This window comes from Phodopus roborovskii, unplaced genomic scaffold (assembly GCF_943737965.1).
Source record: "Phodopus roborovskii unplaced genomic scaffold, PHOROB, whole genome shotgun sequence".
NCBI lineage: Eukaryota > Metazoa > Chordata > Mammalia > Rodentia > Cricetidae > Phodopus > Phodopus roborovskii.
The window spans coordinates 5736581-5750896 of NW_026126448.1; the positions used below are offsets into that span (position 1 = coordinate 5736581).

General features: G+C 37.8%; 1 protein-coding gene across 1 annotated transcript in view; it reads left to right on the forward strand.

The window, feature by feature from the left end:
* The first annotated feature begins 284 nt into the window (after window positions 1-284).
* Window positions 285-14316, forward strand: part of Stil (STIL centriolar assembly protein) — a 40555-nt gene continuing 26523 nt past the window's right edge. The window contains exons 1-7 of the mRNA XM_051188474.1: window positions 285-359; window positions 2547-2654; window positions 6642-6754; window positions 7056-7243; window positions 9573-9820; window positions 12082-12165; window positions 13727-13813. Of these exons, the coding sequence (XP_051044431.1) occupies window positions 349-359; window positions 2547-2654; window positions 6642-6754; window positions 7056-7243; window positions 9573-9820; window positions 12082-12165; window positions 13727-13813 (839 nt within the window). The 5' untranslated portion in view covers window positions 285-348. The remainder of the gene's footprint in view (window positions 360-2546; window positions 2655-6641; window positions 6755-7055; window positions 7244-9572; window positions 9821-12081; window positions 12166-13726; window positions 13814-14316) is intronic.

Consider the following 14316-nt stretch of genomic DNA (forward strand, 5'->3'; position numbering starts at 1 on the left):
TGTATCCTTTAATGAATGGGTATACTAAATTAAATTTTAAAGTTTATAGGCTGAATGACTCAAGTATGAAAGCAATCAAACCCTATTACTAACATTTAATCTTTTATTTTTCTGTGTATTGGACAATGAACATAGGACCTTGGCACTTGTAGGCAAGTACACTACAAATATTTAGATTTATTAATCTATGGTTACTTTTCATATAAGCTGTATAATTTTGTTATTGTGTGGTTAAATAATGTTTCTTCTATGTTTACAATATTCTTTTATTACTGTAGGGTACTGAGGACCAGAAATTGAGTAAATCACCAACTATAGAGCCTGTAGTTCCTCTAGAAAAAGTCCCAAATGAATACCAGGTACAGAGACTTTATTTTATTGATTATATATTTAAATATTCCTTTTTATTTATGTGTATGAGTGTTTTGTCTGTGTGTATGCATTTGCACCATATACATTCCTGGTACCCAAGGAGGCCAGAAGAAAGTATCTGATCCCTTGGAATTGGAGCTACAGAAAGGTGTAAGCTGCCATATGTGTGCTGAGAATAAATCTAGGTCCTCTACTGGAGAAGTACTCTTATCACTAAGCCATCTCTCCAGTTCCTATTTTTTTTTTTGATTCAAGGTCTAGTTATGTAGCCCCAACTGTCCTCACACTCACCCAGTTCTTTTCCCTCATCCTCACAGATACTAGGATTACAGGCATGTTCCACTGTGCCTGGCTGTTTAGTTATTTGAGATGGAAGTCTTGCTGTGTTGCTGAGGCTGATCTTGAAACACTGAACTCATTTAAATATTCTTTCCTTGGCCTTAAGCTTTGGGACCTCAAGCACATGCCACGAAGCCTGGTTTCAAAATATTTTTCAGTGTATTTTTGCAGCTGCCCACATTAACTTGAGACAGAATACTGGAAGAGAAAAAAAGAACAGTTTTAGGAATCAGGAATATCTGGCTCCCCATTTAATTGGGTGTATCCTTTGATCTAGTTATTCATTGTAAGATGAGGATTGTGATTGATTTTTAATCGATTACCAGGAAGGCATTAAATATGCTTATTAAACTTGAACAGGTATATAATAGGTACTTAGTAAATATTAGCTCCCTTTTCTCTCTCATCTATTAACATAGATGTCTTATTGATGAGAAATTACCTGAAATTACTTAGTTCCAATCTAGAGGAATGGAAAAATATTGGTGTTCTTTCTTTCTAAGCACTAGTCATCTCACCTTGCCTGTAATCATCTCACACTGGTCATCCCAAGACTTTCATATTTCCCTAAGCCATTCCTTTTATGTGGAGTTGGAAGGAGGAGCTGGCCATCTGTCCCTGCTTTTCTAAGTCTGTTATTACATGGAGGATCTGGCAAACTTAACTTGGGTGATTTAGTCCTTTGGATCATTTTATTGCCCCCTAGAGGAACAATTAATGCTGGCATATGGGTTTTCTTTCTCTTCTAAACTACAGATATGCCTATGGGAAGCTTTTATATTCTCTGTTGCTTACTTTGTGCCAGATGTTCTTGCTAAAGACAATAGGAAACATGACCTGGGACGCTATCGTAATCCTTTTACTTTAATCTTGACCCTTCTGTTGCATCACACTACTACAGTATTTTTTATTTTACCTATCCATCTATCCATCCATCCATCCATCCATCCATCCATCCATCCATCCATCCATCCATTTTGAGACAGGGTCTCCCTACATAGCCCTGGCTGTCCTGGAACTCACTATGTAGACAAAGTTGGCCTATTTTTTTTCTACCTCCCAAGTGCTGGGATTAAAGGTGGGTACCACCATGCCTGGCCTCATGCAGTATTATTTTTATATTTTTATTTATATATATATACATATACATGTATGTGTGTGTGTGTGTGTGTGTGTGTGTGTGTGTGTGTGTGTATAATAAAGTATAGCATAGAGGTATTGATTAATCTATTGTCATATAGTTAATAAGTGTTATAGTTAGGGTTTCAGTTGATATGACCCTTTATAGTGCTTGGAAAAGTGTTGTGTTAGATTGATTTTTAAAGGTACTATAGATTGGAAAATGAAAGAAGAAAAGACAACATTGAACACTTGACAATGAATTAGAAATTATTTTAAAGTATTTTACATATGTGTTCACCATTCATTATAACTCTTCAGGGAAGTACTGCTATTATTTTTGTTTGTTTACTCAAATCCTTAACATGGCTTCCCTCAACTGTTTTTTAGTCTGGCCTGGAAATCCTAGTCTTGGTTGCCTAAGGACTTGGACTGCCTGGTGACAAAGAGAACTGTTTCTAAAAAAATTTATACTGGGGGGGGGGCTAGAGAGATAACTGAGCAGTTAAGAGCACTGGCTGTTCTTCTAGAGGTCCTGAATTCAATTCCCAGAAACCACATGGTGGCTTCCAACCATTTGTAATAGTATCCATTGCCCTCCTCTGGTGAGCAAAGAAGCATATAGACAGAACACTCATATTAATAAATTTTTTAAAAAATCTTAAAATTTATACTGTTTGCTTTTCCTCATACTTTAATATTTTTTTTTTTTAAAGGTTTTCTTCAAGCAAGATGGTACCTTTCCACTTTCCCCCATCAAAATTGGCACTTTGGAACCCAATGCCAATTGGAGGTTTCATCTACTTGCATCTTAGTTACCACAGGTATGTTTCTCTTTTCAAATCAAACCAGTATAAGCATGAATTATAAAAGAATATGTAAGACAGACTTAATTGTTATTACTAATACAAATTGGACTGCCTAAATCCCAAAGTCCATTTTTTTTCCCTTTTGATTTGTGTGTATATGTGTGTCCATGTGTGGTAGCCAGGAGTTGATGTCCATTGTCTTCCTGTATTGCTCTCTACTTTATCCTTAGAAACAGGATTTCACTGAATCTGGAGCTTGCCTTTTCAGCCGGCATGCTGACCAGCTAGCTAACCCCCAACCCCACTCCACCAGACACTGGGGTTATACAGATGATGTCACTTTTCCCATCTTTTATGTGGATATTGAAAATCCAAACTCAGGTCCTTGTGCTTGCCTGGTAGGAACCATTTCTCTAGATTCTAAAATCTGAAGCTTGGACTGCCAAGGTAGCTGAGCAGGTAAAGGTCCTTTTCCTCAAAATGTGATCTTACGTACATACAAAGTACAGTTATATAAAAATTACCTTCAAGCTATAGGTGTTTGTAAATATAAATGAATTTCATATTTAGATTTGAGTTCTATCTCCAAGATTTTGTATTGCAAGTGTTTCCAAACTGGAGTTCTTGTGGTCTCAAGTATTTCAGGTAAACTATGCTCAATCTGTATTCATTTTTCTTTACTTTTTCACTAAAAGTTCCTGTCAAACAAAATCCCATCTGTTGGTTAAATCTTCCTTATGCTTTTGAGAAATAATCCTAATTTCATAGTTAAAATATTCTGCACATCTATAGTTCTGAATATTATAGGAATGTTTCTCATGCTTCAGCATGGCATCTGTGTGGAACTCTGAGAAGATAGAGCTGAGATGGAATGGATCAAGTTAGAAGGCATAAATGTAGTTCTCTATAGGACCTTTTGAAAGAAATTTAGACATAAAGTAATAGTAATCAATTGAACTGTTGTGTCTGAGGACATACTTGCTAAAAGTGTTCCACAGAGGATAGGTTATAGTCAGTCTAATTGTAGGTACTTGTCAGTAATCATAGATTTGTTTTGTTTAATTTTTTTTTCCCCCCCAAGACAGGGTTTTTCTGTGTCCAGGCTGTCCTGGAACTTGATAGGGAGATCAGGCTGGCCTCTGCCTCCAAAGTGCTGGGATTAAAGGCATGTGCCACCACCACTCAACTTAGATTTTTGCCTTGGTGAGTTAAGGTACTTTTAACTGGAGTCAGGCTGTCTAGACCCTCAATTCCTAATCCTACCAATTCTTTTTTTAAATTTATTTATTTAATTTATTATTTTACATGTCGATCCCAGTTCCCTCTCCCTCCCTCCCTTTTACCCTCTGCCCCCTCACATGCACCCTGACCACCCTCCCCTCTCATCCCCCCACCCCAATTCCACATGTAGGGCAATGCCGTCCAGGTAGGGTCATGTAGATCTGACAGGTCATTTGAAGTAGGGACTAGGACTTCTCTCCTGTCTCTAGGTTAAGGCAGTATCCCTCCATGGGGGATGTGTTCGCAAGGTCCTTTTGTGCACCAGGGATACATCCTGGTTCCACTGTCTGAGGTCCCTTAGACTGCTCAGTCCTTCTGGCTGAGACCCATATTCAGGGGGGCCTGAGTCAGTCCCATGCTGGCTTCCCAGCTATCAGTCTGGGGGCCTGTTAGCTCCTCCTTGTTAGGTCAGCTGTCTCTATATGTTTCTGCAACTTGGTCTTGTCCTCTCCGTCTGCATCTGGGTTCTAGTTCGACTCAGTGTTTAGGTATGGGTGTTGGCTTCTGTTTCCAACAGGTATTAGATGAGGGCTCCAAGGATATGTTAGTTGTTGATCTCACTATCCGGGAAGGGCATTTATGGTAGCCTTTTCACGGAAGCTCAAATTGTTAGTTGGCGGCAGTCTTGTAGGTCTCTAGACCTTTCTTTAGGTTCAATTTTCTCTTCAAACCAATATTGGCTCCCTTTTATGTTCTCGATCTCTCTCTCTCCCTCCCTCTCTCTCTCTCTTTGTCTTCTGTCTTCTATTCCTACCCTGACTCAATCTTCCTTGTCGCACATGTTTTCCTCTCTGCCCAATTCTTTTTTGTTTGTTTGTTTTTTCACGACAGGGTTGATCCTAACCAATTCTTATTTAAATGACTTCAATAAAGTAGTCAAAGGTCAGTTTATTTATTTATAAAATAAATTTAGAAGTACCAGGAAAGGATCATGTGTAGCCTCAGGAGTGTTTCATGTACTTGATCATGTTAAACACTCTACTATAGGGCAATACATGATCCTTTCCTGGTATTTCTAAATGTTTTCCAGACAAGATCTTACTACATAGCTCCAGGTGGCCTGGAACTCACTATGTGGACCAGGCTAGCCTTAATTATTAATTAAACTCACAGAGATCTGCCTGTCTCTGGGTGTGTGTCACCATCCTGTTTTTTGTTTGTTTTTATAAGACAGTATCTCACTGTTTAAGCTAGAGCTGAACTTTCTATGTAGCCCAGGCTGACCTTAAACTTTCCATCCTCTTGCCTTGGCCTCTTGAATGCTTGTATTATAACTTGCACCACCATTCTTAGCCTCACAGACTTTTTACAAAGATTAAATGAGAAAGGCTTTGTAAAATAGCATAGTACCTGGTGTTACAGGCAGTTTCCCACCAGCCTGGTCCCACAGCAGCGTCAGCCCCAAATAACACACAGAGATGCTGTATTAGATACAAAGCTTTGGCCTGTCAGTAGCATTTCTTACTGGCTAGCTGTCTTAAATATTAACCCATTTCTATCAATCTAAGTGTCTTATCTTACCAGAGAGAGGGTCAGACCTCTTCTCTCATGTCTTGACTCCTCTCTACATCTCCCAGAATACTCCTTGTCACCTAGTCCCACCTATCTTGCCTTTCTATTTGCCAACAGTGCTTTTTGTTGTTTTTTTTCAAGATAGGATTTCTCTGTGTAACAGCTCTGGCTGTCCTGGAACTCACTTTGTGTACCAGGCTGGCCTTGAAATGATAGAGATCCACCTGCATCTGCCCAGCAACCCTACCCCACGCCTCCCAATTTCTTAAACTTTTTTTGGTCAGCTTTCTTTGCTCATACATTTTGAATTTGTTTTTTAGTTCTACTGATTTTTCTCCTTAGCTGTGCTTATACATTTAGGGGTTTTGTCTTTTACTTTCTGTTTTGTTTTTGTTGGCATCTTGAGTATCCAACGCAGAGCCTGTGCAGGCTAAGCAAGTGTTCCACCATTTAGTTATGCCTGCCATCCATTTAGGTTGCTTTTTAAATATGGAAATAGATATGTATATATGAAAGAATGTTAATATAGATGTATAGTTTTCAGATAATATACCAGTTTGTCCTTTGAATTTTTAATTGATTTAATCTTTTTTTTTTCTGTAAGTTCTGAATGACTCTTTTTCAAGAGATGTATGAGCTCTTAACTACTGAGCCAACCTGCTACCTTTTTTTTTTTTTTTTTTTTTTTTTTTTTTTTTTAAGATAGGGAGGGACTCACTGTGTAGCTCTGGCTGTCCTGAACTCAAACTCACTATGTAGACCAGGTTGGCCTCAAATTCACAGAGATGTGCCTGCACTCCTGAACTCTGAGATTAAAGGTGCATGATATCATGACCAGCTTTTCGTTCTAATATATTTATGTTTTATAGTCAGGAATGTAGTCAGAAATGGACATAAATGATATATAAACAAGTGAATGTGACTATTTCTATTAGACTTTATTTACAGAATCATGTTGGCCTTCTAGTTTGTCAGTTTGTGCTCTGGTCCAGGTTAGAATCTGGGACATTTGTGCCTTTCCTGTCAGTATATGGCCACTATGATGTCCTGGTAGCCTTACAGGGTTACTTTTCAATAACTAGGAATCTCTTGATGTTAATCTTTGTGTACAGTTTTTATAAATTCTGTTATTTTAGTCAGTACGTTATAGAATTTTTTTCTTTTTAGGACATAAGGTATACCACATTCATAAAAGACTTTATTTTTCAGAAAGCCAAAGCTTGTGGTAACTGAAAAGGCTATCCGACTTGCTTATCGTCATGCTAAGCAGAATAAAAAAAATGTGCCGTGCTTCTTACTTGGTTCTCTCAGAGTGGATGAAGGTAATATGTTCTAAAAACATATAGTATGGCTATTATAGAATATATATGTTTCAGCCAGCTATTGTATGTGCTTTTGCTAATTTCTTTGCTTTACACCATGGATATGAAAATGCGTAAAACTACCCACTACAGAATTCATGGTGTAGTTATCTGTAGACTATAAACAAATCATTTTTTAAAATGTATTATTTTAGTATACTATCAGTATGATCAAAATACTTTGCTAAAATATACATTTTTTTGGTGGTTTTATCTTTTTTAATTATCATACTACATAATAGTTGATTTTTTTGTTCTGCAGATGAAGAAGGTGTGACATTGACAGTAGATCGATTTGATCCTGGTCGAGAAGTACCAGAATGCTTAGAAAGAACCCCTACTGCGTCTCTTCCTGGAGATTTTTTGATCCCCTGCAAAGTTCATATTCAAGGACTTTGTTCAAGAGATATGACAGTTCATAATGCAGATGACTTCACTTCAACTTTAAAGGTGAAATTCATTAATAATATTCTTTTTTATAATAATTTTTGTTTCTTGAAATTATAATGGCATCATCTCCCCTTTCCTCTGTCCCATGTAACCCCCTCTTGCTCTATCAAATTTATAGCTTTTTAAAAAATAATTGTTACAGATATACACACACACACCTATCTTCAACATGCTCTGTCTGCATGTTATCTCAGGGTCAACCACTTAATATTGGATAACCAATTAGTGTGCTATTCCCTAGAGAAGACTTTCTCCCACTCTTAACACTTTTCAGTTGCTTATGGTCTTTGTTTAAGGTTGAGGCCTCACTAGAGTTCCTCCCTTACATGCTAGCATGTTCATTGGTGGTGTTGTCATTCTTTGGGGCTTATTTAGGCAGCCATATTGATGAGACTTCATTTGTGTAGCCTCTGACATTCTTAATAGAGACAATCTCATAGCAAATGTCCTGTTTTCTGCTTCTTACAGTCCTCTTTAGCAAAGATACCAGGGCCTTAATTACAGGAGTTGTGTTACAGGTGTGCAAGTTGGAACTTAGTCTCTGCATTTTGATTGGTTGTGGTTTTCTGTAATGATCTTCTGTTACAAAGAGGAGTTCCTTTGATGAGGGGTGAGAACTACAACTTACCTGTGTGTACAAGGATAAATACTTGGATAGCACTTAGAAATTATGCAGTTCAGTAACCTTGCAGTTTAAGGTTTTTCCAGATCCAAGACTTTTCTAGCCCTGGGTAGCTGGCCAGGTTTCCAGTACCATACCAGACATGATTTCCCTCTTGGGTGAGTCTGAAGTCTAATTATAGCTGTTGGTTACCACCAAGGTATGTTTCCACTATTGCTCCCTGAGGGTTATTGTGCCATGTTGGTCCTTGTTGTAGTGCATAGGTGTCATGCCTGGGTAGGACTAACTGCTTGCCTCCCTTGGAAGTTTGCATGACACTTTCAAGAAGTGTGAAAGCTAGTCCTCAGGGAGGAGGCTTTGGGTCAGAGTTAATTCAGCTCCTAAGTCCTGTCTAAAGTACAGGTGACAATTTAAATTACGGATAAGAATCATACTGTGTGGTTTGTAATATTAGAATAAGCCGATATTTGAGACTTATTTGTAATGATCTATGAATAATTGTAGATGTAAAAATCCAAGGTAATGAGGTTTCTGATCTGAGGCTAGAGATTATAGGTGAGGACTATGGTAATATTCCAGAAGAGGAAGCAGTATGACCAAGACGAGAAAGTTCAGGAAGTGCTCAAGGTTGCTAGTGTTATATAAACTTTTGTTAAGAGCGGTTAGACTGGAATGTTAGTTTAGTCACATTATAGACAGCTTTATTAGGTAAAGAAATTTTTTTTGTGTGTTTAGTTATTAGAGGTTTTCTCAAATCTGATCAAGCAGACTGACTGAAGTCAGAGAGAATGGAGAATGGTCCACTAGGTTGGATGTGTATTAGGTGTGTGTGTGTGTGTGTGTGTGTGTATGGTAGCAGTAAGAATAGAAAGGGCATAGTAGAGCTTAGGGTAAATATGGAAGAAGAGTTACTCTTAACAATTTGGATAATGAAAAGGGAACCAAAAAGGAATGATTGAGATTCTCTAAGGCTGAGTCATAATTAATTTACATACTCCACCACCACCCATCCCAGTATAGTAAAGTTTTTAGGTGTGATAATTGCCCAGCAAGGATTTGAAGAGTATCAGGGCAGTGTTGATGCATGCCTTTCGTCTCAGAACTCGAGGTAGGGGCAGGTGGATCTCTGTGTGTTTGAGGCCAGCCTGGTCTACATAGTGAATTGCAGGACAGCTAGGACTACCAAAAGACAAAAACGAAACAACAAAAAAAAAACTCAACCAGTGTCTTGAAAATGCAAATAAAGGTAAAATGATTCTATTTTCTACTTATCAGATTGGTTCTAGTATTTTAAAAAACAGCAATGGCAGCCTGGTGTTGGTGGCACACATACTTAATCCCAGCACTTGGGAGGCAGATGCAGGCGGAGCTTTGTGAGTTCAAAGCCTGCCTGGTCTACAGGGCTAGTTCCAGGACATCCAGGGCTGTACAAGAAACCCTGTCTCAAAAACCAAAAAACGAAAAAGAATTTGAAGAGCTTCTAGGACATCCAAATTAGAAACTTATAGTGGAGTTTAGGACTGTTGATTAAATTATTCACATAATCTTTTGATCATTATGGAAGAAATGAGAACTGAAATGTTGTATATTAGAACTAATTCACTTTTATCATTGTAAGACACTATGGAGGTATCTGTAACAGTGTTAATTGAACTTTAAGCTGTAGATGCATTTCAAAGTTATAATTTTATAATATTGGTTTCTCAGGCTTTACAGTACCATGTGTGTTGCAAAGATTTCTTGGACTTCGGAAAGCTGCTTTCCCTACGAGTTCAAATCACCCCCAGGGAGAGTGTGGATGGTCTGGATTTTGACTTTCATTGGGCAGCAATAACTCTAGCAAATTCTTTCAAATGTGTACCTGTGAAGCCTATCCCTATTATTCCCACAGCTCTGGCAAGAAACTTAAGTAGTAATCTGAATATTTCTCAAGTTCAAGGAACCTATAAACATGGGTAAGTAAAAGATCCATTAGTCTAAACTCATAAGTATTGGTTGAATTAAAATATTTTTTCAAGATACCCATGTAGTACTAAATACTGTAGTCAGTTTCATGTCAAAGATCCAGCCATTTGATCGGTAATCAGGAGAGGTAAGGTGACTTATTTCTAAGGATTTGTTGCTGGGGTTTGAACCCATGGTCTTGCACATGCTAAGCATACATTCATCTGTTGCAGTATAACACAGCCTATTAATTTTTGTTGCAAAGTTGTGCTGATTCACCCTACGAAAGAGTTGGTGGTAAAAAATTAAATTAAAATAGATTTCAGGGCATGATGTCAGACACCTTTAATCTCAGCACTTAGGAGGCAGCAGCAGGCAGATTTCTGTGTTTGAGCTACATAGTGAGTTCCAGAAATAGCCAGGGCTGCATAGTGACCCCAATTAAGGATTTGCAATGCTCTGAATGGACTTTGGGAGCCCATTCCCTATAGAGGGATACTATCTCAGACTAGATACACAGGGGAGGGCCTAGGCCCTGCCCCAAATGATGTGACAGACTTTGATGATCCCCATGGGAGGCCTCACATTCCCTGGGGAGTAGATGAGAGGAGTGAGATGGGGAGTGGTAGGGCATGGGAGGGCAGGAGGGAGAGGGAACTGGGATGTAAAATGAGATTTTTTTTAAATTTAAATAAAAATTTATAATAAAAAATGCAAAGTAAAAAAAAAAAAAGATTTGCTGTGCTCTTGCTCATAAGGTTAACTGCTTAAGGGTGGACTTCCTTACAAAGCAGAAGCAGACTCCTCCCCAGCTCACTGTCCCTGAGTTTGTCGGGTGGAGATGCATGCTTTATGATCCTCAGCAGTACTGCTTCCCTGATTTGTCACTTTAAATCTACTGACAGGCTTCCACAGTGGAACTACCTGTGCTTGAAGGTTTGAGAAGTGGCTGTAAGCATTACGTCTGTGGCTTCTGATTCCACCCTAGTGCTTGTTAGGTCTCAAAAACGTTGGCCCTGGTAGGCTTTGCTCTAACGGAAGAAGAAAAAGGACATTTTTCCTTGGAGTAGCAAGAAGTCCCATTTTGAATTTCACAGTCTGACCAGAGTGTATATTAATTATGTTACAAATGATCAAAATCCACAGTGAAGAGAAACAACTATATGAATGAAGCCTTTATATCTTTTGGAATAATAAAGTGGTTTTTTTGTTTTGTTTTTCGAGACAGGGTTTCTCTGTGGTTTTGGAGGCTGTCCTGGAACTAGCTCTTGTAGACCAGGCTGGTTTTGAAGTCACAGAGATCCTCCTGCTTCTGCCTCTGCCTCCTGAGTGCTGGAATTAAAGGCCTGCACCACCACTGCCTGGCTTAATAAAGTGCTTCTTAATGTGAGATTTTTTTCTTTTAAAATTAATCAACAAGTGATTTTCTTTTTATTTGTGCTAATGCCCATGTGCTCACACAGAATGAATTGTCTTTGCATTATTTATCTGTGATCGCTTGGTTTCCTGGTGGCAAACAGGACACGGGGATATTTAGTTTTGGTTTGTTCACTTTTTTAAGATTGTGTATGTATGTGTATCTAAGAGTAGGTTTGTAAGTAAGTCAGTGTGGGTGCTTGAGGAAGGCAAAAGACACTGGATCCTCTGGAATTAGAGGTGGTTGTGAGCTGCCCTACATGGGTGCTGGGAACCAAACTTGGGATGTCTGCCAGAGAAGTATGGGCTTTTAGTCACTGAGCCATCTCATCAGCTCTTTGATTAGTGTTATATCCAGCACTGAGCCATCTCACAGCTCTTCGATTATTGTTATATCCAGCCCAGGGCTTTATAATATGCTTTTAGAGAAAGTGAGTTTTGAGTTTTGTTATCACACTCTTTGGTAGAGGTTGGAGGAATGTCTGTGGGGGATTAATTATACCTCCCTTAATGCAGTCTCTTTCAGTGAGAAGTCACATTTTTTTGATCTAGTTGCTTGGATACTTGCATACTTTCACTAACAGGAATTTCACTTTTCCCAGTAACTTAATTGGTTCTGAAATTGTCCTTTTTAATATTAACACTGTTTAAAAGTAGCATGTAAGTAAAGTTGAGGAGCAAATTATTTGAAGTATGTAATAATAAATGATTGTTTTAATAGATGAAATGTTTAACATATTGTCTCTGAAGTTTCCTTTTCATCCACTTACCTAAAATCTGTTTCAAGACTCATTTGCCTTTTTTGGATTAAAAGCACATACTTAAAATTATTCTTACCTAAGTCTCTTCTATTTAGATATATTACCATGGATGAAACACGAAAATTGTTACTTTTGTTGGAATCTGACCCCAAGGTTTATTCTCTGCCATTAGTGGGAATGTAAGTATTATTCTACTTAAGACATCCTTTCAGGCTACTGTATATCCACGTTATCTTAAGTGCATTGTGAGTATTGAGCTCAGCTTTTGTGTAGTTGTTTTTGTGTTTATTTGTTTGGGGTTTTCTTGTTGTTTTTTGTTTTGTTTTTTGAGGCAGGACCTTTCTATGTAGCTCTGGATGGCCTGGAACTCACAGTGATCTTCCTGCTTCTGCTTCCAGAGTGCTGTGACTAAAGGAATATGCCTCCATGCCTGGCTTGAGCTTATTTTATGAAACCACAAAAACTGGTGATTCTTTAGCTTCTGTATTTTACTGTTAGAATCAGCTAAAATACAGTATTATGAATCCTTGAATTTGAAGGTCTCCAACCTTTTCTCAGTACCTTTGGCTTTGTGATATCTTGAAGAATTCAGGGCTCAACATAATGGAATTTAAAATCTCTTGACATGCAGTTGTACAGAAGTTCCCTTTAGTGTTAATGGTTTTTTCTTTGCAGTAAGTGGGTCAATGACATTGAGAAAGTTGATTCAGAAACTCAATATTTCTATTATGTGCTTTCTAGGTGCATAGCTTGTTTAGTTCTGTGTTAGGGCTTAAAATCCCTTTTCAAGGAATTTACACTTAAACTGAAGTTCTAAGATATTTACAAATAGAAAAAAATAGCCAATAATGAAGTATACAATTTACCTATGAAATGAACACTATAAAAAATAAGCACAGTGTAAAAAAGTAATTGTAGCTGAATGATGGTGGCATATATCATTAATCCAATCAACTGAGAGACAGAAACAGGTGGATCTCTGTGAGTTCAAGGACAACCAAGGATACAAAGAAAAACCCTGCCTTTAATAATAATAATTATTATTATTATTATTTGTTTGTTTCTCAAGATAAGCTTTCTCTCTGTAATTCTGGCTGTTCTGGAACTGGTTCTGTAGATCAAGCTGGCCTTGAACTCAGAGGTCCATCTGCCTCTGCCTCTGTAGTGTTGAAATTAGAGGTGTGTGCCACCACCACCTGACAAATGTGGGGATTCTCTTACAAAGTATTTATATTTTGGGCTACCTCTATGTATATATTAGCAGTTGATATTCTTCACAATTCTAGTTTTAAGTCACAAACTTTAGTTTCCTCTAATTTATTTTCAGTCCAGGCTAATTTATTCTGACATCTTACTTTTACCTGCACAAACCAGTTTTCTGTCCTACATCCAAGTGAAAGAGAACAAAGAACATGTACTTACCCTCTTTCTTTATGTAGATGTGATAGATTTATGTTGCCATATATTTTGATGTAGTCTGCCTCTGAATTATCAAAGTGATTTCTTTTTTGTGAAGCTTTTAATGTACTGCTGTTGAGCACCAAGAATCAGTCTTGGAAAGGATGTGATCCAAAGCTTGATAATTTAAAAATAACCTGTATGGGTTTTTCCTTTTATTTTTTTTTTTATTTTGGGGTAAGATCTCCCTATGTGGTCCATGCTATCTGAGAATTTGCCACAGTTTCCAGGTATGTGCTACCATATTTGGCTGATTATTTACTTTCTGTCTTTTTCTTCTAGTTGGCTCTCTGGAATTATACATATCTATAGCCCTCAAGTATGGGCTTGCTGCTTGAGATACATATTCAGTTCTTCTATTCAGGAAAGGCAAGTGATATTTTATTCTGTAGTAATTTAGTGTGGTTGTTTTCCTGTCTATAGTATATTGGTTTATATTATAGAGAATTGTATAATACATATACTTTTTAAATCTTTTATAATACTTAATAAGTACATACTTTAAGAAGAATAATCCTTGGGCTGGAGAGATGGCTCAGAGGTTAAGAGCATTAACTGCTCTAAAGACCAGAAGTCCTGAGTTCGATTCCCAGCAGGCAAACATGGGGACAGAACACTGTATACATAATCAATACATAGATCTTTAAAAAAAAAAAGAAAAGTAAAAGAGTGCTTATATTAAATGAGACTAAAGTGTAAGCAGGTAAGCTATGAAGCTGTCACAGACTGTGTTAACTTCAGAGGCTCTGAGTGAAAGATCACACAGAAAGGATGCTAGTATGGCTATACTGAAAGGCTGAGAATAGGATGTGAGCTCAAAACAGGTGAGTGGAAAGCCTTTGTTTGCTTACCCTTCGGTCTTTTGAGACAGG